The 25,963-nt window shown below is 38.4% G+C and overlaps 1 protein-coding gene across 6 annotated transcripts; it reads left to right on the top strand.

Annotated features, from left to right (window-relative positions):
* Positions 1-25,782, top strand: phf21aa (PHD finger protein 21Aa). 6 transcript variants are annotated; one of them, XR_010544642.2, is made up of 18 exons: positions 1-44; positions 2,994-3,050; positions 3,615-3,704; positions 3,848-3,880; positions 4,000-4,065; positions 9,927-10,085; positions 10,294-10,539; positions 12,376-12,459; positions 14,866-15,123; positions 15,323-15,481; positions 15,575-15,626; positions 15,701-15,780; positions 15,868-15,925; positions 19,089-19,111; positions 19,186-19,349; positions 20,223-20,298; positions 22,215-22,318; positions 22,550-22,687. XR_010544642.2 is itself a non-coding variant. In XM_065289471.2 (17 exons), the coding sequence occupies exons 1-17, from the start codon at positions 18-20 to the stop codon at positions 23,135-23,137; spliced, it is 2,160 nt and encodes a 719-aa protein (XP_065145543.1). In that variant the 5' UTR covers positions 1-17; the 3' UTR covers positions 23,138-25,782. The 6 variants fall into 6 exon arrangements, 5 of the variants coding, with proteins under 5 accessions (XP_065145543.1, XP_065145545.1, XP_065145546.1 ...); XM_065289471.2 differs by lacking the exon at positions 19,186-19,349 and having other exon boundaries at positions 22,550-25,782; XM_065289472.1 differs by lacking the exon at positions 19,186-19,349 and having other exon boundaries at positions 8-283; positions 22,550-25,782.
* The last annotated feature ends 181 nt before the right edge of the window (positions 25,783-25,963 follow it).

The following is a 25,963-nucleotide window of genomic DNA, read 5'->3' as shown; positions in this document are numbered from 1 at the left end:
GCACAAACTGGGGGTGAATGGAATGGAAGAAGAGTTCTTGTTTTGTATGTCAGTTTCTGTCTTTTTATATATATTTCGATTAAATTCAACCGAACAACGCGAAGATTCTCGCTAATAGCCCATTAAAAAACTTTAGGCCGGTAAAAGGAGTAATTTCATCCGCGGGATAGGATTTTGGTGGCGAAATGCCCGGCTGTTTGTAGATATATATTTAAATAATTGGTGAGTGTGTGTGTAAGTGTATGAAGATCGGTGTTTGACTGCTGGAAGAGTGTGTACAAGGGTAAGTGCACCTCGTTTTTTGTTTAAATCTTGATCATGGGAACTTTTAGAGATGGTGTCTTTCAACTCTTTTGCCTTTCTTTATTCGATTGTGTTAGTAGTGATTTGAGTGCATGTGAAAGCGCGGAGGCAGTGCAGGGGGGTTTTGTTCGTTTCTCTTTATTCTAGGAGTTGCGAGAGAGAGAGAGTACAGCTGCAGTAAAAGATACGTTATAACTTACACAATACACCACCGATTAACACCAAAACACTTTACAAACGCCACTTAATAAATATAACGGCGCTAATATGGATAAAAATACGGACTCCAGCGCGTGCCGTAGTTTTCACACCATGCCGTCAAACAGTAATGGGATGCCATTATAAAAGCACTTTGCGCCTACATGGACATTCAAACAGGAAAGCGAGACATTTTAAACGATAAACCGAATAAAGTGTGTGTCTGTACACCTGCTGTCTTCAGCTCGAACAGCCCTCGATGTTGAGCTACTATTATTGTTAAGAACCGCTAGGGCGACAAGACGTGTGATCATGAAAGATTTTTTCCCCCCAGTTCGTTTCCTCGGCACCACGCCTTGACATGTAACATATTCGCACAAACGCGAGAGTGCTGAAATGAAATATGCTGAAATCTGTTGTTCTATAACGTTAAGGAAAGTTATAGGCCCCGTGCAGTGTGAGTTTAATGTGTAATTGTGTGAGTATATAAAGTGATGGTGCTGTTTCCGGTGTGGATGCGCTGGAACGTTAATGATGATGATGATGATGACCTTTCTCAAGCTTTCAGATGGCGCTCGGTCCGGACCGTCTCGAGCTCCTTTCTTAACGTTACTCTCTTAATGTTATCAGGGTTTTACAAGATTGTCAGTGACGGATGTGTGCTTTTTTACAACAAGTACTGCATTTGCTCATTAGTTCTAGTGCTGAATATCGGTAAAACATTGCCATCAAAATCACACCCTGTTTTTGGTCATCTTTGAGCATGAATTTGATGCACGTGAAGTTACTAAAGCATACAGGTTGTTAAAAAGGTCATATTTTATTGTTTACAGTTTGTTATGTTTCACGCATGTCTGTTTGTTCTTCCATTTTCAACAATGTTGACTGTACAGCCATTTTTTCAACCTGTTTTTTTTTTTTACTATGGGTCAACCAGTTCGTTGTGCTTTAGGTGTCTGCATATACATAAAATCAAAAAATTAAATCTTTGTGTATTTAGATGAATAAATACTATTATGTTTATAAGCGACTAATTCAAATATGTGAAATTTTAAAGAAAGCCTATGCAACTGCTAACTGTATCTTTACACATAAACACACACACACGGATATTATTATTTTTAAAGTATTAGATGAATTCTTTCAGAGTAAATGCTAAAGCTAAAACCTGGTGATTAATAATTGACTGTTTAACATGAAGATATTATTGGCGTATACTATGCTGTTCTGAAGTATTGATATATAAATACTGATTGATGAGTTTTTACAATGACTCCAAATAATGGATTTTCCAGAAGAAGCTTGTTCTTTAAATCCTGTCAATCATATAGACATTCACCTCACTTCTCTCATCATTTTTTTCTCTTCCACTTTGTCTGTAATAGTTCAACCATATTATTAAATTAGTAATTTACTTAAATATAATTGTATTATATTGTATAGTCTTACAGTGGTTTAAACACATCTCATCCTTAAACCATTTCTTTTGCGAATAACAACCCAAGCCTTTTTTATTTCACAGTAAATGATTACAATAGCTCTTGAAATGCAACAAAACATATGCTGTGCCTGTTTGTACTGTGTCTGTAAATTATATGGTAATGAAGCTAGTCATGAATGTGAAGGAAATTGCCTTGTGAAATATCGTCAAATATAAATTAATTTTCAGTGCGGGCATATGTCAGACACAGAGTGACTTTACATCACGTTCTAATGTGTAGTTTGAATATCTCATACACTGTGGCCTGTTTACAAAGCCAACAGGTGAGTGTACGGTGTTTGGCAGTGTGATCAAACAGGTGTAATATGTGTTTTAGATCAGTCTGGCTGTCTGCCCTTACTGAATATAAAAGTCCCAAAAAATAAAATTTTCATGAGATCAATTTAATTGCTAAATGCTGCCCTAAACTGAATTAAAGTTGATCATAAATGCCTTCACCGATATAGAGAATGTTGTATTCTGCATTACTGTCCTGAGGCAGATGCATGAATGACTGGTACAGTTAGTGAATGCCACTCTGAAGATGAGTGAGAACCTCTTAGTGTGTGGAGTGCCCATCTGGTAGTCTCTGCATTCATCCTGATGAGAACAGAGCGATGATCTGTATAAGAAAAAGAGATGGATTCTGTGAGACATTTACAAAAATACTTACAAAAAGCATAAACAAAACTGTAGGGATAAAGTGAGTAAATTTTCACTTTCGTTGAGACTGTAAAACGTTCAGTCCTAAATATGCAGTTCAAGCATACTGTTAGCTACTTGCGTACCTGCTGTGTAGGGAACTTGCAGTGATTTAGCAAATAGTATTTTATTTGCTAAAGTATTTTATGGTGTCTGTTTGGAGCCTAAATCTATACCTACAAAGCTAATACATTCCTCCTTACGTTATGTCTTATTTTAATATGTTTTAGATGTGTTTTCAAAGCATTACTGTGTGTAAAGATGCGTAAGAAGATGTGTGCTCTTTACCATCTTCTCTTGTCTATTCCAGCTCCACCCCCCCACCTCTGCCAGTTGGATGGTGTTCAAGACGGCAGACGCTGGGAAGGTATAGAACAAACCAATTGTTATAATGGGGGTGCACACATTCTGACACAAGTGTGATGGTCAGCTGTTATAGTCTTTCATTGGCAAGTTCATAAATTTAAATGTTTATCTGGACTACATGCTGGAATTATTAATATTAGCAGTCTAGTAACAGTTATAGGAAGGTTTAGATAATATTTGATAGATTGTATAGAACACTCCTAAAGGCTGGAGGAGATTGAAACAGTTAACGCATACATCAGCATCATTTCCCCTCAAAGAAATATGACAGAGGGAGAACAAGATTGTGTCTGTGTGTGTATGTGTGCAAACACAGAGAAAGAGTGCTGTTCAGTTTGATCTGTATTGTTCAGGCAGGATTTGATGAGAGTAGTTCTGATTGAATCAGTACACTGAGATATATTCAACTCACACTGAGCAGATTTACACACACTGGCACACCCACACTAACAAATCTCTCACACACATTGTGAGATTTCGAAAATCTCGTTTTTTTATCTGTAATAACACTGTTACAAACCAGTCCATCAGTAAATAATTAAAAAAGCATCCTCTTGTTTTTTAGGCAGCCGTATTGGGTTTGGGAAAGAAAGGATCGATAATGGAGCTGCAAAATTTACAGGAAGCACTTAAAGTGGAAATCCAGATCCATCAGGTACCCCCCTCCCCCAACACACTCTGGTCTCGCCATGTAGTGTAATTGTTGTAGATGCAGTTTCCCTTATTGTCCTCTAGAGGTCAGTACATGTTTCCCACTGCTCTCCTGAAAATCCTAAAACTTTCTCTCTCTTTCTGCAGAAACTCGTCACCCAGATGAAGCAAGATCCACAGGTGTGTTTGCCTCACTGAACATTTATTTTAACTGTTTGATAGATACCCTCTCATTTACTCTGCTCTGTGGCCGCTGGAATAGTGTATCAGGGAGGAGTGTGTGTGTGTTTCTTGTACAGAATGCTGATTTGAAGCTGCAGCTCCGTGACCTGCAGGCCAAGATCACAGCTCTGAGTGAGCGGCAGGTGAGAGCTGCCCTCTGAGAAAACACCTGCTGCTGTATCAGTGTTCTCATGGAGCATATGTGTGTGTGTGTGTATGTGTGAGCTTGCTGAGTTTAAGTTAGTCGGGCAGGGAAAAAAGTACTTGGGCTAAAAAGTGGTCTGAATGTTCTGAACTTAAGGTGATGTTAGGTTACAAAAGTGTAACAAAGCATTGCTTTGTGTTGTGTTGTGCTGAATATTCATTTTTTGTAGTTCCATTACAATATGGTGATTTGTGTGTTGTGGATTTGTGTTGACAAACTAAGTATTTGACAGCACTGTATTTAAAGGGTTAGTTCACCCAAGAATGAACATTTTGTCATTAATGATGCACCCTTATACCGTTCCACACCCCTAAGACCTTTATTCACTTCAAAAAAACACATAAAGATATTTTTGATTATATACGAGAGTTTTCTGAGCCATGTAGACAGCAACTCAACTCACAACTTTCAAGGCCCAGAAAGGCAGTAAAGACATGGTTAAAATAATCCATGTGACTACAGTGGTTTAATCTTTATTTCATAAAGTGACAAAGAATACTTTTTGTGCTCATAAAATGTATTCATGAAAGCAGTGAGTTGCGTTGTTGTCTATGGGGACTTAGAAAGTTCTTGGATTTCATCAAAATATCTTCATTTATGTTCCTAATATAAACAAAGGTCTTATGGGTGTGGAATGACATTGAGTAATGTAAAGGATTTCTCCACTTTTATAAGAAAATTTCCTGATAATTATTTACTCCCCCCCCATGTCATCCAAGATGTTTTATGTCTTTGTTTCTTCAGTCGAAAGGAATTTTATTTTATTTTTTTGAGGAAAACTTTCCAGGATTTTTCTCCATATAGTGGACTTCAGTTAAACCCAACGATTTGAAGGTTCAAATTGCAGTTTAAGGGCTCTAAACAATCGTAGACCGAGGCATACGAGTCTTATTTACGAAACGATCGTCATTTTTGTCCGAAAAAATATTTACTTTATAACCACAACTTCTCGTGTTGCACTAGCCCTAGGATGTGTGTGTCCGCGATTATTTCGTAATTACGTCGAAAGGTCACGCATGACATATGCGAAGCGCATTTTAAACAATAAATTGACACAAAGATATTAAATAGCAACTATTGTAATGTCTGATTCACGGTTTTACATTTCCTTTGGTGTGTAAGTGTGTATTAGTAGATGTTAACGATATGCAAAAGGTACAAACCCCAAAGTAAATGATGGCGCGACTTATAATTTCCAACATAATCTCTTTTCTTGGACTACAACAAACTAACGGATTGTAGGCAACAATTTACTTCCTGGGCCCGTTGACGTGGACATAACCGACGTTATCATAATTCCTTGACTCATAGCCTGTAAGTTTATATAGTCACATTTCCGGCTGACGTCACAGGTATTCAGGCAGAATCACAACGTACAGATTAGCTGGCAAGTCAGGGACACAGCACTTTTCAGATCTATGAGCTTTGTACAAAATCAGAGCATTTGAGGAAAGCAGTATATTTGGAGCTACATAAACTACGCAAACACATTGTATCATACCAAATACATAAAATGACTGTGTTTTTAGCAATGAAATAGGTGCACTTTAATTAAGGTACATTCACACTCATTGCAGTTAAGCGGTGACGCCTCCCATTCACTTTTAATGGGACTTTTAACTGAATTGTGTATCCGTTGGTGCTGCGTCACTGCCTTTGCAGTGCAATTTCTCAACTTTTTAGATGGCAACGAGTGCGTCAGCCAATCAGATCACCTTATGCAAAAAACCTAGGCAGAGCCAGCCAATTACGTTTATGGAAGACCGGAGCATGTGTAGCGGTCACGGTGATTGCCTGTTGGCCACGCTTCAGACAAGCCTTCCTTCAAGCGTTAAAGCTTTTGTCCCGTGTGAATGTACCGTTAGTGTCATGCCTCATACAACAACTTCTGAACGGTCCTTTTTCTCAACACTTGTAAACACTGGAAGACCTTAACACAACCTTTCGACGTGATTGCGTAATACGTAAGGTCTAATACCTAAGGAGCCATTTGAAGCTGCATTGAATCTGCAATTTGGACTTCCAAACCATTGGGTTCAAAAAATTCCTGGAATGTTTTCCTACAAAAACTTAATTTCTTTTCAACTGAAGAAAGAAATACATAAACATCTTGGATGACATTGGGGTGAGTAAATTATCGGGAAATTTTCTTGAAATTAAAATGAAAATGTTCATTCTGGGGTGAATTAACGCTTTAAAGACCCCATGAAATTGCATGACAACAAGGGCAGTTTTCTTTCCTGGGTTGATGTTTTGTTGTTTAAAATATATACATCTGCTAAAAATAATATGCACAAACTCAGTTTTTGTTTTCATGGGGTCTTTTAACACACACACACAAATCTGTTCTCTCGCTTTTTCTTTGCCATTTGTGTAACTGATGATTAATGTGTAGGGATGATTGATTATGTGGTGTAACTCTGTGTAGTGTCCTTCACTATAGTTTACTGTACTGTGCTCTTAGTGCTGTGGAGGAGATGAGATAGAGAAAAGATGTTGTAGACAGCAGGCAAAGAGGAATTTAAATTAGAAGCTTTTTAAAGTAACAGAACAGAGCGTCTGCCATCAACGGGAGAAAAACTCAAACCTGATATCATCTCTCTTTGGGCAAAGAAAAACAAATAAGAAAATCACAAGGTCAGCATACCTTAAGGCACCATAGTGAAAAGATGCACAGACTATGTCAAAGCTTTCACATTCAGAAATAAATTTGCAGCCTGCAGCACAATATAATAAAGTGTGCTCTCGTTTTTGCTCACACACCCCCAGAATCTGTTGAGTTGTAGTGTCCAGAGATATTTTCTCAGATTTAGTAGTGTGTATCTAACAGATGGTTGAGGAAGCCTGTTAAAGCTGTAATAAGTGAGAGGTCTGTGGTGGGGGGGTGCTATTAACTGTCACTCCTGTCTTTACTAGATATCGATTCAACATATCCACAACTAAACACAAATATGCTTTATAGCACATTTGTAATCTGTGAGATGGATTTTCCTAATCATATTGTGTAAACCAGGCACTTATTAGTATTAAATACTTGTTCTTCTCTTTTTTTCCCTATCTTCTCCATATTTATTATTGAATCATGTTTTTTTTCTTTTTGTATGTGTACTCATTTAGTGTGTGTGTGAGTGGGGGCTTAAGTTTTTGATTCCAAACTGTAACAAATAGTCAATGATGTCAGTAAAAACAATAAATGCACTGATAAGATACCAATAATGTCAATAATTTAGAAGCACATTCTGCTTTCTTTATAGAAAATTATATTTGCACAGTTTGCAGAAACAAGCCCCAACAGTGTGATCAGGACTTGACCCGAACTGGAGGGACTTGTATCACACTGAAGGGGCTTATTTCACATAACAATCGACTGCCCGTACATTATCCCACTTATTACACTGCTATTTACATCTTAGGTAAGGTAAGGAACATTCAACATTGAATTGAAATATTTTATTAGCTCATTTTTAATGAATTCAGACCTTCCGCGAGAAAAACCTGTTTATTTTCGGTTTGTAAGAAGACAAGACTTTCAAATGTCACAAACACGCTATTTGGTTTAATTAATTGTAAATTTAAAGGTGCTCTAAGCGAATTCTTGGTTTTAGGCCATAAAACATTTTTTGTTTCATACAGTAAACATCTCCTCACTATCTGCTAGCTGGCTGTCCCCTGAATACACTGTATAAAAACGCGGTCTCTGTTGACAGGCCAGGCTTTACAAACTGAAACAAAAACAAAGTGGTCAAACCTACCACCACGAAACATAACAAAGTGTTCAGGCCAATAAACGACAAGAAGGATTTGGGAGTGGGGGTTGGGCACGTTCATGACTCGTTCAGAAAGCACGGAAGGGAGGGGGAGGAGTTAGCAACGTTCCGTTTTGTTTGAAAACACTTCGAACGTTAAAAAGAAGTGACATCACACAGATTCGCTTAGATCGCCTTTAATGTCATATATGTTGTTAAAAGACATATTTATATTACTTTTTTGTGTACTATTCAACTATACCTGTCAAAATGATTTGCAGCATCTGGGTTGTCTTGTGTTATTATTTTTGAGCAGTTGTAATATAGTTGGAATAACAAACCTGCAAATGTCACGACTGGCCCAATCAGAATCAAGCATTCCAACGAGCTATGTAATAATAGTACTGCAAATTAAAATCACAGGACGTTTAGAGTTACATAATTTGTTACTGGAAATTCACCTGTTATGTACATTTTTTCAACTTCATTGTTAAATTTCCATTCTTCCACATTTGCTTGAAAATGTTCATGCAAATGTTTCTGTTCCATTCATTATTATTGTGTAGGGTGATTTACATTTTTTTGTTTACTTTCTACTACTTCATATGCCACTAAAGCATGTCTGTATTGAATTGTTTTTAGAAAAAAAGGTAAAAATGTGTACCCCAGCTGTCACTGGGGCAGTACTCTTTAAAAATGTCTTAATATATCTGTAAAAATTTGGGACCAATATTAACATTAACATTAATGCATTTGGAAGAAGCTGTTATCCAAAGCAACTTACATTGCATTACAAGGTATACCAGCTTTTTTACCAGGTTGTGTGTTCCCTGGGTTTGAACCCATGACCATTTGCGCTGCTAACATAGTGCTCTACCCCTGACCTACACAAGATGTACCCTTGAAGTACTAATATGAACTCTTTTGGGTGGTTTCCCAGACAGGAATTAGACTAGTCCTAGACTAAAATAAATGTAAAAGCTGTCCAAACTGAAAACAATTTGCACTGACATATCTTAAAGTCAGTGCCCTTTGTTTTGCCTCAAAATGCACACAATTAATGTTTTTAGTAAGGCATGTTTGTTAAAACTAGTTATATTTCCTTAATAAACTAATGCCTAGTCCTTGTTTAAGCTAATCTCTGTCCATGAAACCACTCTTTTAGGTCTAAAGCGCTACCTTTTGAAAGGGTACTGCCCCAGTGATACCTACATATTTTGACTATTTTTCTGGCAGTGTGCAAATTGTCTAGTGTACAATATTTGGGGAAAAATTTGATGTTATTTTATTTGTATATTATAGGTGAAATGTGTCATTTCTGAGCCATTATAGCATCAGTAAATAGTCCTTATTACAGAGTAATTCATGAAATTCATTTAGAAATAGTAGTTGACATATGATTGAGTTTAGACAAGCAGAGCAGTTTTTGGAAAGTGCTTCAGATTTTTTAATCTTAAGGGAAGTCGGTGTACGAATGGCCTTACTTTAAGGTTGCCCATATATTAAGCTGGAATAAAAGGGAACATTTTTTAAAAATACAGTGTAAAATACACAACCAGACATACACTTTAATAAGCATAACTTATAAATAACGGTCTATATAGAAGGAATTTTCACATCATTCCTATTAGATCTTATATAGTATTACTGATGTTATACATGATTTTCAAACATGCCAACATTTCTTTCACGTGAACATCAGACACACAGTTTATAGTTACAAATGTTAATATAATGCTGTTAAAGGTGTCTGTTATTTTTCCATAATCTTGTTTCTTCAAATGCGTTTAAGGTGTTAGATGTTAAAGGCAGATACTATTGGAATTTTGCCTGAAACCGAGAGAGAGAGAAAGAGAGAGAGACAAAACAGAGTGATGTTTAGCTGTAGGAACTCCATGTTCCCACTTGCTGTCAAATGGGCCAAAATCCAGCATCACAAACTCTTATCAACAGCAGGCAGAAAGAAAGGGCATGAGTGAGAGAGACTTCATTGCAGGTACGAGTGACGGAAGAGGAAAAATGAACATGCGCTTGTTCTTTTTCTCTCCCACAGAAAAAGGTAGTGGAGCAGTTAAGGAGAGATCTGCTGGTGAAACAGGACGATATGAAGCTGCAGACACAGACGCTACAAGCCGATGGGCAAACATCTACTCATCTGCTCATTACACAGACACAGACATCGCTGCCTGCTGCCAGCCTCACCACTCCACAGGTACCCACACTATTACAAAGCACACACAGGAAGCTCACATTTTTCATGTTATTGCTTGCCTTTGAGAAATCGCGTTGCTGTTTTTTTCTCGCTTTTGTAAGTTGCTTAGGATAAAAGATCAAACACGGATCTTTACATAAGTAGAGCATTAGGGTTAGAAAAGTAAACTAACTGATAATTGAAGTTTAAAAATGTGTTGACCCTGCAGAACTCTGTGGGTCCTATGATTGCTTCAAAGACTCTACCTCTGGTGCTGAGAGCTGCCACACCCAACTCACCTATCATTATGACACCAGCACCCACTATCACAGTGGTTACAACCCTTGGCAACACTCTCCTGGCAAGCCCTTCCAGTGCAGATCCTCAAAACGCCCCAGTAAACCTCCAACCGGTTATCCAATCAACCAATCAGGGAATAGAGCCACTGCGAGTCATGTCCAAAAGCACCGTTGTTGTAAGTGTTTCTGTTATCATTTTACAACAACATGTTTACTCATTTTCTTTGGCAAACTACATTTGAGGTGGTAGCCAACATTATGTCTTTAGACTTAAGCCATGGTCACAATAGACTTTGATTCTAGAGGCCTATAGGTCAGTACTTCTTGTAATCACATGACTTGTCACCCATGAATTGTCACTCAAAGTTGCAAGGTAGAGGTTATTAAATTTGGACATTTATACACACTGAAATGCATGCTTTGTCACAGAGTTTCTCTGTTCATAGGCGTATACCATTAAGTCAATAAAAACCCAGCGTCTAGCGTGACCGTCCATATTATTTAGGAATTATGCACAGCCCATGAGCACAGGATTGTTTCTTTCTGACTCTAGTTGGTTAATTACCGTAAAACTTCAAATAATAGCCGAGTCCCAAATAGTCTCTTTTAGACGTCTGGTGTGACGACAGGTTTGGGTAAATAAACGCCTGTCTCAAATAAAGGCCTGGTCTGTTTTTTAGTTTCGGGTTGTATTAATCTTCTAAAACCCGTCAGATCGTCTGTTTAAGACAGTTCTATGGTGCAGATTGAACACGCTAAAGTTTTTTTTTGCTTACCGGTAGATGTCACGTGACAGACGCAGTCGTTCCATTACTCATCACTATGACAACACAACGAGCTTCGTCGCCAGGATTGAGGTGATGATGACAGTAGCGAAGTGGCAATCGGGAGAGTCTGGACTTTTCCCGGTGGGCCGGTAGTGTTTTGAGGCCGCTGATAATAGCCGGGTTTCAGTCTTTTGTCATGCATGCACTCCCGCCACACATTGTATTTCTCGCGTGGAAACACTGTTTATCATATTTAATATGCTGCAGCGCCCAAAATGTATCTGGCCGCACTTCTCTCTCTCTCTATCAAGCCCGTCTTCCCTAGAGTTCTAGTCGAGCGAGCCAATACAAAAAAAAGAGAAAGAGGCTACACAATAGCCAATCAGAAAATAGCACTGTTGTATCTGGGTAAGATTTCACGCAACAACCAATAAAAAAACATATCCTTATTTGCTTTATTTATACTGCCAATAATTTAAGACTCTTGTTATTACACAAACTAATTTGTTAAACACCATCAAATTAAAAATAAAACGTAATATGTGGTAACCTCCTGCTGTCATGCTGGAACAATTAAATTAAAGGCCTGTCTCTTATAGACGCCTGTCTTTTTTAGACGCCTGGTGTGATGATAGGTTTGGGAAAATAAAAGCCTGGGCTATTATTTGAAGTTTTACGGTACACAAATATGATAAATATGTTAAAGGTACTTGTTGTAGGAAGTGTGTTGGAACAGTTAGTATGCTAAAGACCTAGGTATAGTTCACTTTTTACGCATATGCGACAGTCAACTAATTTCGACATCAGAATAGTAAGCACAAACTTTATTGCCAGAATTAAGCATACCTTGTACCCGCAGGTCACACATGCACATTTTGGTTTATCCACAAGCTGGCAACTGTGCCCGGGGGGTGTCGATTTACAATGTAGACGATGAAAAACAAAACAGACCGGAAAGCTTGTAAGCTCTGGAGGTACCCTCAATTATCAATCATGAAAGAGTAGGAAGATGTTTACATGCGTTTTAACTAGTGGCGTTGCGAGCTTAAAGCTCCTTAACTGCTCTTTACAGACCCCTGTAGGCCAGGAGAGGTAATGCATGCATCCAATGCCCATGTTTGCATTTAAATGAAGTGTGCTTTGCAAGGCTGTGCGTTCGACTGTGCACGTACATGTAAAAAATGAACTATACTTCCAAGTTAAGAGTGTCTTTGTGTCACAAATAAACGGCTGGTCTTGTCACAGGTTCAAGCAGCCTCACAACCAATCAAAGTTCCTCAGTTTGTCCCTCCCACCAGACAGACAACCCGGCCAGCCACTCTACTGCAGGTTTGTTTCCATGGAAACCCTTCACACCCTAATGCCTGGCTGGACTAGCGAAAAGCCCTCACTGTTAAGTGTTAGTGTGCGTCTGTGTATCTTGGGTGTGTTTTCTTAAGTGCAGATGTTGTTTTTCTTTGCAGTGTTTTTTCTTTGTGGTCCACCTTGTTATATTGCTTTGGGTTTTATTTCTCTTTGCTTGTACAGTGGTGACATTTTCACTCCCTGATTTTGCTTTCGCTCTTTATCCTGAACCGATCCTTAACCCTGATCTTTCTATGGCAGTATTGTATGCTGTTGCATTCTCACTGATGGTGTATGTTGAATATGTGCATATATGTTAGGCATGGGCATGAATAATCACATTTTTGAAAATGTCAAGCTTGTATGCGTGTAGTTATATTCTTTGTTATGGAACTTGATATAGGCAATCCAAAAAAATATGCACGAGAAATAAATGAGTAGCTCAGATGCAAAAGCCGTTTCATTGGACGCACGTGCGTTGTCATGGTTACACGCATGGCACAACGTTCATTTTTGGTCTATTGTTTCTCAGCCTGGCTAGTGGCTAAGGCCTGGGACACACTGGACGATATTTACCATGGTAGACCACAGACATAGGGACAGTGTCAAATGATTTTTAACAGAAACGTGAGATAAAACAGAGTTTTATTTATTTATTTCATTTTTTGACAAATCGGGTGCGGTAAAACACTTATTGGGTCAAATTGGCCTTAAAATCTTCCTGTGTGGCCAGCCTAAACTAACCTCTAGAACTAATATCTTGTCGAAAATACAAATGTTTTGGTTTCCTAAAGACGAGGGGAGACGGTGAGCATGGATCAGTTTGTGAAGAGAGGTTCGGTAGCCAGGCAAAAGTTTAAGGATCTGTAGCTAACATTGTATACATTAAGTTTACACAATAATGTTAGCTCAGCGTAGTTTTTGATACACTTTAGCTATGATTTGACCTAAGGTAATTAGCTTTTTATGTATTTTGCTATAAATAACCACAAACTGAAGCAACACCAACCCCCCCTCCCCAAAGAACCACACTGAAAAGTAACATGTTAAAGAAAATGTCTAACTTTTAACAAGTAATATGACTCTCACCATGTGTGTGCTATGACAGATCCTCTTTCTTGTTAACCTTTGACCTTGGATGTAATTCCCAACATATTTATATTATTTTTAAATAATAGTTTGTATCATAAATAACACCAATGACACATAATCTGAGGACAAATATTCTTTTTAAATTACTTATATTAATTGATAATTATTTTGGGTTAGATTTGTATACATTTATTACGCCATCTACTTGTACTTTTTATTATATATAAAGGAAATGTTTATACATGATACTAAGGTGTTAAACAAAGTGAGGGGGACATATGTTTTTTTTACAAGTACAAAATATGCTAATTTTCCAACTCCCCTAGAGTTAAGGGCCGTTCACATTATAACGATAGCTATAAAAAAATATTGTTTTAAAAATTGTTTTAAATTAAAGACAAAATTGGAGTTCACACGAAGCGGAGGGTCTTGTATCACACTGAAGGGGCTTATTTCCCGATAACTACCGGCTGCCTCTACATTATCCCGCTTATTACACGGCTACTTGCCACATAAAAAAAAAACTGGACATGAATATGAATTTGAAACATTTTATTGGCATATTTGTTTTAAATTAACATTTTTATCCTTCCGCGAAACTTTGCACAGATGCATAAAATGATCGTAATACCTTATTAAGATCCTCTGCTTCATACTTGTCTGTCTCCATTTTTTTCTCTTTTAGCCAGTCTTTGAGATGTTTTAATGCCCATTCTGTATTTTTTTGTGTGTTGGCTTCGTAGCTGTCATGCTCTTATTTTGTCAAGTTCAGTCTCAGTAAGCTCTCTGTGTCTTGTCGTTGTTCGTTCTTCTATCCACTGTTTAAATGTTTTGTTTTTTCCGTACATGTTAAAATTATGGTTGTCCAGTGTTTGTCACAAGATGGCGCCAAACAGCTAGTAATCTTTATTGGCGCGGAGCGATTTTAATCGTACAAGTAGTACCGGCTATGCGTTATTACTTTGGAGCGGTTATTATTTGAAAAGAACGAACCTGCAAATGTCTCAACTGACCAATCAGAATCAAGCATTCCAGAGAGCCGTGTAATAAGCTGTTTTAAACAACTCTGGTGAAGAGATGTGGACGTTTACTTCAGGTGTGCTCGACTTTAAGCAGCATGCGTGTGAAACAGTGCGGGGTAAACGCTACATCTGTATCAAAACGTTATGATTGGCCCGAAGCTGTCAGGGCGTTGTCCGTTCTAATGCCTGTAATCGGGACTATTGACTGCTTCAGTCAATTTTATACTTCTCCAATCATTCAACACATAATTCTCCTCTTTCTCGTGTGTGTGAGCAGGTCAGGCCAAAACCTCCCTCTTCAATATCCCAAGCTGCTCCAGGTCAGGTCTCTATGCAGACCTTACAGTCACCAGTGAAACTGAGCACTGCCCTTCCTTCCTCCGGTCACGTCCAGCAGATGCGTATTCTCAACGGCCTACCTTGCCACAACAGCTGTAACACAGGCATCCTGATTGCTTCATCTACACACACGCAACAACCTGCTCAGACACACACACAGCAGTTAATTCACAACAGCTCAGGCTCTGACAACACGGTGAGTTTCTATAAACATCTATCAATTCAGCAATCATTTCCGACACAGTGGGATGTCATACATTTTGCTTCTTTAGCTCAAATTGAGAATTATTTCACCAAGCGGTCCAACAAATTCTTAACTGCATATGTGCATTAACTGGACCAGTTTTTAAAAACTGTCTCTGGTACATGTCAACACCATGCTGTTTTTCTTTTAGATACCCATAGTGGAATATGGGACAGAGCCAAAGACTTCATTGCTCATCTCGCCAGACACACCGACACACAGTTCACCTCCACAATCCTTGGATACACCATCTTCACCTGCACCCACCAACACACACACGCCTTCCCCCAAACATCAGGATAACCCTCTGGTATAATGATACAGTCATAACATCATGTTTGTTATAAAGAGGATGATGATTATAGTGGTGTGATGATTACTAAGATAATGACATGTTCTGCAGAAACTGGCCTTCATGCTTTCCTTGGGACTGGTCACGCGTGACTATTTAGAAGGTCAGTAGCATAAAATGTGTTTGTGTGTATGCGTGTATATTTGTGAGATGACCTTTCCTGCTTTGTGTGTGTAGAAATTCAGAGCAGGCGTCAGGAGCGCAAGAGACGGACAACTGCAAATCCCATATATAGCGGGGCCACGTTTGAACCAGAGGTAACAGACATTCACACAACAACAAAACAATACAAACAGCTCACAGATTAGAGATGTTTGAATCCACCATGCTTGTGTGTGTTTCAGAGGAAAAGGAGCTCAATGTCATATCTGAGTTCAATAAACCAGTCTAGCAGAAATACAGGTAAGTTCAGACACTCACACCATCTAAGTGTACTGTCCGGGTCCAAGCCTCTACTCATTTCAGTAGAGGATATTATTTAAAGAGTTGTTTATGCTTACTATTTATTCATATCACACATTTAAACTTTTGTAAACTCTCAGTGTACACTGCAGTCTCCAGGCACACAGAATCAGAAACAGCAGTATATTAATAATTCGTAAAAAAATCCATGTCTGGTCATCACAGATGTTGTTGTGAGGATAAAAATTTGAATCGTTTTTTTGTCAGTTGCGAGTGTATATTAGCGGGATTATTTGTTATTTTCCTATGGCATTTGAGCATCGGTTGAACCCAGAAGTGGTCTTTGACGTCAGATTTAACAAGCCCACTGGCGCTTTTTCCCTTGCATTTTCTGCCCTGAACGGTTCAGAATAGCTAACTTTTGGGGGGGGTTTATTGTGTGGAATCAGTACCACCATTTCAATCGATATGCTTCGTTGCTCCCGTGTTGAGCATTTGTTTGTAAAACGAGCTGAGCCCAGCCGCATGGTACTGAGCCTTGTCATACCACACAATCAAATGGGTTGGGCATACGCGTCAAACTCAATTTTGAAGAAACTATGACAAAAAATGAAAACATACTAGATTATTAATGAATTAAATGTTTTATCAACTGGCAGTTATCCTCCAGGCAGTGACGGACCATGTCTTTCTCTCATTTCGGCCATGTGGTGCGCGTGCCCTGTTCGCTATTCTCCGAGATGCACTTGACGGCCTTTTGTGAGGCGAAATTTTTTTTTAGTTAAGGTGGTAGGGTTTCCCAGCTTAGGTGGGCTGCCCGAACTGAAAAGTGCTGCGGGAAACCCTGCAATGGAAAAGCGATTTATGTAACCCAGTCTGTGAAAACCCATCCTTAAGTCAGTTTTTTGTGATTTATGTGAAATATAACCTTAATATCATTAATATTGACTGAGTAAGGCCATGTCAAAGATTGAAATCAATAAATGAAATCAAAATTGATGATACTCCTAATTTTATGATCAAATTATGGGGCGGTTTTCCAGACAGGGCTTATGCTAGTCACAGACTAAAATGTGTGAGCTGCCTTAATTTAAAAACATTTTGCACGGTTGATTGTCGGAGCCATTGGTGTAGTGGGCAGCTCTCCGACATGTGGTGCTTTCGCACTTTCGGCGACCCGAGTTCGATTCCCGGCTCGTGGTCATTTGCCGATCCCACACCCCTTTCTCCTCCCTGTAGTTTCCTGTCCTCTTCTAAACTCACTGTTAAATAAAGGCAAAAACTGGGCAAAAAATAAATGAATAAAAAAAAAATTGCACTGAGATATCTTAAGGGGATCACACACCGGACGCGCAGCTCACCGGCGTTCTAAAAAAATCGAACAAATTGTTTCCTTTGAGTATACGCACACCGGCTCCGCCAGGTGGCGCCTGTCTGCGCCGCCCAGCTTTGACTCAGAAAGTTGCTCAAATCCATATCGCGCCACACAGCGCCACTCACATAGTTTAACATTAAATAACATCATATTTGTCCCAAATCATTGACGATTAACATTGGCTGCTAGCGTATATTTAGCGTTTTGAAGTAGACGCTATCTAACGAAGCTCGCATTATTTAATGTGCACTTCCAGTTTACGATACCTCCAAGTTGTCCTAGATGCGACTTGATGCGGTGCGACGCTGAGCTACGCGGCCGGTGTGCGAACCCCCTTTTAACATATATCAAGTGCCATTGTTTTGTCTTAAGATGCACACCAGTATTGTTATTTTGTAAGGTATGCTTGTAAAAAACTAATTAAATGCCCTAATATAACTAAGGCATAGTCCTGGATTAATCTAAAACCTATCCAGGAAACTGCCCATTTGAGACTTAAGCCTGGTTTTCACAAACAGGGTCACATATAGGGTAGGTTCCCATTGGTGGGAATCATTAATGTGAAATGTAAACATCTCATTTTAATTATTATTTTAATAAAATCCAATGCAAAAGAGCTTTGAAGAACACAGGTTAGATAATCTTGGAAATGTGACTTCATTATTAACATTATTTTGTTTAAAAAAAAAACAAATCCTTCGAAACACAAGCCAGTCATTATTTCATGCTTAAAGCTCTTTCTCCTCTCATAACCTTTTTTTAACACCCCTCGTCTTGGACTAATCCGCACTGTTTTACTGCCTTCAGTCAGTCTCTGCCCATCTATCTCACACAAGCACACATTCAGCAGTAATGACTGTTTGATTATGTAATGTGCTCACAGGCACTCGGCTGTGGAGTGGTCCTGAAATGTGTGTGTGAGACAGAAAGAAATGACCCTGCAATGTGTTAAGTGGGATAATGAGTGTCTTTGGGCTGCTGTAGAAGTGTATACATTAGTAAAAGCGTCAGACGGTGTTCTCAAACTACTGTATAGATTCACAGTTTGGTTAGTTTTGCACATTTTACATTTGCAAGAATATCTCCTCATTAGTGTTCCTTCAGTTCTTGTGTTGGTGTCACAGAGCGCACATTCATCATTTTCTTGGAATAGAAAACTAGCAAACACAGATTGCTTCTCTTCAGATTGCTGCACTAAACAGAGGATGCCTCAGCTTGCCCAAAGGAGCTGTCACTGTTGCATATGCAGTTTTAACTGTTGGCAAAACTGAAGTCATTAGTAACGAAAGTGTAGATGTATCTGTTCAAGGTAAACAGAAATTGTAGATAATGTGATTTAGGCTGGAATCAGACTTTGTTAGTAGAAGTGACATTTTCTTTCGGGAATTTTTTTTTGCCTTTTATATTTAATAGATAGATAGATAGAAAAAAATATAGATTTTGTATTAAAGCAATACTATTGATACTCACTGAGATCTGTAATTTTACTGTTAATGCCCACAAAAATGTGGAGTACCACTTTATTGATGATAGAAACAATACATTAACTTAAAAACATTTGACATTATCTGCGCTATATATACAAGCCCTTTGATCCTTCTTTGTGGGTACAATTTCTTAACCCCATCTGCCTAAATGTACTGCCACTGGCTTTTACCAGCTGATCTCAGTCCAACATTTTCAGAATATGTTGTTACCCAGCATGCAAAGCTTCCTTTGTAATCTAACATTGCTCTCTTCCTCCCAACCAACCACCAACCCCAACCCGCCTTCTTCCTGCTACCCTAGCCAATGAGGACAGCTTGTCAGAGGTATGCTACACCAATGTTTTGTCTTCTTTCTTTCCTTTTCTGTTTTGTTTGTCCTTTTGTTTCATTTCACTCAGATTGCGGGGGTGTGGCGTGGGGGCCCCTCCCCCCAACCACCAGCAGCCATCATTCTGCCTCCCCAGACCTACAGCGGCCCACCACGGGCAGTCCATTCTCCCATGCCCTTTCACTCACCCCTCCATCACATTCACTCTCACCCAGCCCCAACTCGGCGGGGGATGTAAGTAGCTGTGATAGTACACTGCTGTTAATAAGACCCGATTTAGGCTCTGTCCCAAATGCCGCGCTAAACCCTTGCGGTCCTCCACCCCCGAGAGCACTTTGGTTATTAATTGCCGCGTAGACTGTTGAGTAATGCAGCATGCAACGGTCCACAAAGGGGGGTGCTTGTGAGCACTATTTGAAAATGCAAATTGCGCCATGTGGGACAGGGCCTTAGACTTCCCTATCCTAATGTTTACTATGCTTACCAGCAACATCTAGTGGTAGTGGAGGTGAATTGTGAGTGGTTGGTAACAGGGTTACAGTATTGCTAGATTATTGCTGTTCCCTCTTAAATAATTTCGTTTTTCTCACTTTGTTGCTTTCTTAAAAAAAAGGAGAAAGTCTTTATATCATTTTATATTTTTCAATTGTTTTTAACAGAAATATCTGATTTCTTTGATTAAATGAAGAATGAAAAGGCAGTGTACTAACTGTTTTACTTAAAGTCCTGCTTACTATTTTTTTATTTGGTTAAATTCAGAATGGAATAGAGTCAATATTTATCAGCAGGTATTGTGAAGCTGCTTTAAATGCAGAAACCAGGTAAATCCTTAGGGCACCTAAAGTAGAAAAATATTTCAAAATAATGCTGTCTATTTCCATTTCCAAACTCCCATATACTCAAAGCAGCCAACTGCATTAAGACCGCTTAAGACTTCGTAAGTTTAGTCAGCCTCATTTTCTCCACTTCATTTCTTTTCACTTCTATACATTAATTTTCCACATTCATTTTCATCGTTTTGTTGTACTGTATGTATACTGTACATTTAAATGCAGGATGTGATTAGGGGTGTATTTGAGTAACACACAGTACACGTGTTTCCATCAGATACTGCAAAAGGAAGATGATATTGAGTGGCCAGGGACACTTGCCATTGTCCATTCCTACATCTCTTATAAAGCAGGTGAGTTTCTCATACAACCATTGCTTTACCACTTGAACAGTAAACCTACAATAGGGGAGAGCAGGGCACAAAGTAACACTTTTTAACTTTGGCTCTATCATTCAAAAAATATTTAAAGAGCCAGTAAGGTGCAAATTTTAAGCACCCTATCACTGTTTATGAGTCCCAGACAACAGGTTTAAATGCATGCAAGGTCAAAAAACACTGTTATTTTCTCAAAATATAAATTTAGAATTACCCAATTTCTCAGAGATCCCCAAACAATTTGTGTGAAGCCGTTCAATGACTCAGTCTGCCTAAACCCCACCTTTCAGTAGCCTACTCTGCTCTGATTGGTCAACTGACACAGTATCCGCACAGATCAGTGGCACAGACCAACCATAGTGCAAAATGTATTGACCTAGTGCTAACATGATTTACTGAGAAGACATTATCGACATCAATACACAACATTCATCATTAATCCAAGCAATAAAAACAAGACACAAACTAACATTTTACACTCATTTAAGCAAGTATGTAAGGTAACCGAACTATAGCAAAAATGTAAACACTGAAGTTAGTGCACATGCGTTAGCCGCTTGCTAACATGACTCTTTGACAATATATTAAGAGTTTAAACAACGTCATCAATACACATCATTCATCATAAATCCAAGCAATAAAAACGACCACAGACACTAACATTTTACACTCATTAAAGCAAGTTTGAAACTTACAGGTTGTGGTTAGGAGACGCGTGTTGTTCCAAAAGTGGTACTAAACCATTTGGGTATCTTTTCTCATTGAAAAAGTAATTTTAACCACTGATTCTTCATATCTTCATCCAACTAGCTTAAAGGTCTGCAGGCAGGTCACAATTTTCGTTTCTCCCGGCAAGGCTGTAGGCGGAGATTATTATGCAAAGTGTTTGTATTACGTGGATAAAGACAGGCAGGAGATTCAATTCATATGATGACTCGTTTCAGCAATTCAGAGTCGACTCCCTACTTTAGAAGCCAATAACTTTATTAATCGTGCACTTTTTTGCACATTGTTTACATTGATGGACAACTACATGACACACTGCAATACAGGTAATTTTCGATTTTGGATCTGTGGGGCTCTTTAAGTTAGATTAATCTTTTTTTTACACAATCAACACACATCTCTGCTACAAATAAACACTTAAAGTTTGTTTATGAAAACTACTGTTATCATACAATTACACCAAAAGTGCAAAACATTCAACTTATTAATTGTAACAAACAGGGGGTTTGTTGTAACACCTTCTAGAAAATTTAGTTTAAATACAAAAAATTCAATAAAATTCTCTCTATATACTAAAGGTGGATAGTGTTTATCTATCTGCCTATAATAGATATCCACACATTCATCCATGCATGATCCTTCATCTAACCATCCTTGTATTATGCATCAATGCATATAAATATATATTTTTTAAAAGGGCTGCACAATTATTCCAAAAAATCATAGTTGTCCGGTATTTATTAACAGTTATCATTTTGGTTAATAGTATTTACATTGTATTCATTTCATTATGATTGTGTACCTGAGGCTTAATTGTAACACTGTTTTACAACTAACCCCACCTGTAAAAATATTTCAATCCCAGCTATCAGTTACTAGGAGTTGCTGTTTCAAAATAGTGTTATGATTATTAGGTAACAAGACAGTGGTGAAGATGAAGAAATTTACTTCCGTGCCTCCAAACCACTCTTTCTTTAATATCTTAACGAAAACACATCAAAACACAAAAATTCACAGGAGAACATAAGCACAGATGGCTTGTACCTGTATAAATATGTAAAGTAGCCATGTTACAATTAACCTCACATTAGTTTGTGCCCCGCTCACCCCTACTTATGTTATAAGCCTCTTATATAAGATTTACAAGTACACTTATTTCCTGATAGCTAAAGAGGGAGAAAAAGATCGTCTGGTGAGGTGGAGCACAGAGCTGCGTCAGGAGAGAGAGACACTGGAACACAGAGCAGGACAGCTCAGCAACTCTATAACGGTGAGAGAATGGTTAAATGGCATTAGTATGGCAAGTAGCCCGGTTTTATATTTCTTGGTGTAGCGTAAGATTGATTAATCCCATAACTAAAGCACGATGAGTCACTCTCTCATTGCAGACTGCTCAAAATTTTATGCATCCCTTCACGATGCACTAAATTTTGTATTCCATAACTATATGATGATGTGATTTCAGTTGTATGAGTCAACGTTGTGCCCTCTCTCTGCACAGAGTTGTATGGATGGCAAAAACAGCGTACTGTCCCGACAGAAAGAGATGGAGACCTCGCTGGAGAAAATTAGAGGGTTGGTACGTCTTATCAGAGGGATCCAGTTGCCTCCTCTCTCCTACCCAGAGTTCATCTCTCCTGTGGGCATGGCTAACGGAGATACGTACCAAAATGGAGCTTCCAAACCCAGCAGCTCCGGCACAGACACAAACAATAACACAAATAATGCGACAAGCTCCTGCGAAACTACGGTGATAATTAGCACTCTTACAAGTTTAAGCGATACCGTAAACCAAAATGCTACAAATAATAACACGGTTCAGACCGATACGACAAACACAAGTGGCAGTGAGGGAACTGACGACAGCGCACAAATAAAAAGCGTGCCCAGAATCAAAAGTGAACCCACAAACAGCACAGCTTTCAGCAATAACAGCAGCAACCAGGGGGTTCCCAGTACCAACGGAACGGTGTGTGCAGAAGAGGAAAATCTAAAAAAACATAAAAACAACAGTGACCTCAGCGTCATCCCACAAGCCCTCCTCGGCCCAATCGTACCCCTTACGGAAGTGACGGAGGGGGTGAAATAGCATCAAATCCTGCACCGCATTTGGGGCCTAAAGTGTGCCAGTTAACAGTATTGTTTGTGTTTTTGTTTCATCTCTTGTATCTATGAGGGAAAGAAAATCCATAGTGCCATTTACTACATACAGGAAGGAGGTTCCTAAAGTACCAGCAATGTGTATGCTCACGTATGCACACCGAAAAGATTTCTACAAAGAATAATGCTATAGAAAAGAGTAATAAAATTTTAAGATATCACACCGTTGTGTGCCTGATAAAGTTGCCATAGCACCTCTGAGTGGGAAAGCTTCTGAAGAAAGGGGTGAAGGTCTCATTCCTGTATCCCTCTGGAATAGTGCAGCTTCCTATCAGGTCCTGTAGCTCTGATCTAAGACATAAGATATGAAGTATTGAGGCGTTCTCTGTCTGTTTTGTCTGTGAAATGCAGCCGAGGTGCAGTTGTTTCATCTAGTTTTGAGTTGTTGTATCTAAGGCTCCAGACCAGAACATGGAGCACAAAATATGTTATCACATATAAAGGTCTTCCAGACGTTCTGCTGGAGATTTAACCAGAATTATCATTTTTATTTCTATATTAGTGTTTTTTAAACATTTCTGTAAATACATTTTGGTATTTTTACACATTTTTTCGTCATAAAATATCCTTAAGTTCTGTTTTGCCAAATAATTGATGCCACAGGGAACTGTTATTTTATGTTACTCGGAACATTCAATAGATATTTATAAGTAGTAGAATAGTATTTGTAGTGTCAGTCCTGAATTGTCTGTGAGGTACCAATTCTGATCATGCCTTATCTTCTGAACAGATGTGATTTAATGAGAGCGCAGTTTTATCTCAGTCACTGATCATTTTTAACAGAAGGGCATGATTTGAGACATACTGATCTCTCTCGCTCCATTAAAACTCTGTCTTCATATCCACGTCCTACCATGGTGTAGCAGGGGTCTCATGCCTTGTCCAATAACTTGGATTCCTTAAAGCTATAAAAATATATTTTTGGCGTACGCACATGCAGTCAAAAGTGTCCCATAAAACCAGTGTGCCGGTAACGTTATGCTTATTGGCCAGTTTAAGGGCTTCTGTTCTGTATCATCGTCACCTTACTAGGTGTTTTATAAACCTGTCTAAAAGCACAACACAGCAGGCGTACGTTTAATGCTTAGTGTCACTGTTTTACCATGGTGTCCCGGGGGTTGTTATCACAATAATTTAACATCTGGTTGCATTACTTGACTCGTATGCCCCTTTACCACTGTTTATTTCAAACAGTGCACGTGATCAAGCACAGAGGAAAATCGACAGACTGATTCCAACATACGGCCAACTGAGATACAATGTCGGGAAAGTTTAAACACTGTATCCTGTGCCAAAATGACACTTTCATAGTGTTTAAGAAAGCACAAGAAAAAAGAAACACGGTGGTGTCAAACACACAGGGGATGCATTGCTGTTGATAATAGACAGAAATCTCTACACAGTGATTCAATCTTACTTTCAGGTTTGTGAGTGTTTATGTTTTCAGTGCTGAACAAGCAGTTCTGGCCTACAGTAGCCTCTGTGTATTGGTTGCCTTATAGATATGTTAGGCTGTTTTATTGTAGTGTTGTCAGTGTGTTAGAGTCAGTTGTCAGCACAAGGAGTGAGATTTTCACTATTATGAAACAGAAGTGTCGGATCATTCTGGTTGTGGACATACTGAGCTGTTAGTGAGGACTGTGCCTGCGCTGCCTAGAGCGAATCTAATCACTACACATAACAACTCTTAAGTGCTTACATCGTAAAACACAACACGAATTGCTTGTATATTTATTCACTTTTTTTAAAAGACTGTAAAAAGTGTCTGCCCCTCTTTTTACATCACATCTGAGCTTTCAAAGATACAATATTTCAACAAAATCACACATTATAATAGTACAAATATTTTATCATAACTGCAAAAATTCCAAAGTGACATCCAGAGAAACATGCATTATGAACGAAAAGGGTCTCCCTTACGTAAATGCTCATTGGATGTGACATTTGCAAATGTCATACGGCTAAGATGCCTAAGGCCAGATGTGGCTAATAGGACGCAGTGGTTCTGTGACAAATAGAAAGGAATCTACTGTGTCTCCAGATTTGTGTGATTTCCAAATGAGAATTTTGTAAAAACCTGATCTCCTCAGATATTAATGTTTACTGAGAGCTCAGGCGTTTGTTCATGTTCTCGAGATGACAATTCACATTCTTACACCTCATGCTGTTACCTCATTCAGGTTGATGAAACCCTTAAGTAAAATCAAGGATGGATTATTGCAACAGAAAATATCACTGCTTAATCTAATGTCCTAAACTATAAATTAAAAACACAACTTACATTTATTTGTTGTATAAAAAGTGTCTAGATTCTTTCATAATAGTTTTTAAAAAAGGATGTGTATTGCTCTTTCGTTTCATTTACTTTTATACCATTTTGTATGTTTTGTTTGTTAATCTTGTGTGTTGCCTGATGTCTGTTTACCTTTTTTTCATAGTCCATTTGTAAGTTATTTGAATATATAACTTCATGATTTTGTTCTGTTGAGAAAGCTGGAGAGTATTACTGGAGCATTTGATCAATTTGTATTTATTTATTTTTATCATTTTTGCTAAATAAAATTGTAAATTTAATAGTTTCTTTTTGTTCTATGGACATAATTCACATCTGACTGAAGTGTAAGAGACTTAATAAGATAAGAATAATCCGTATACTACTGTACATTTATATGCTATATTCACAATACAAACATTTGTCTTATAATAGACTGTCCTGAAACATTATGGAGAAATATTTTACCCTCATTTAAGTGGA

Source organism: Paramisgurnus dabryanus, chromosome 2 (genome assembly GCF_030506205.2).
Source record: "Paramisgurnus dabryanus chromosome 2, PD_genome_1.1, whole genome shotgun sequence".
In the NCBI taxonomy this organism is placed as follows: Eukaryota; Metazoa; Chordata; class Actinopteri; order Cypriniformes; family Cobitidae; genus Paramisgurnus; species Paramisgurnus dabryanus.
This window is presented reverse-complemented; position numbering and strand designations above follow the sequence as displayed.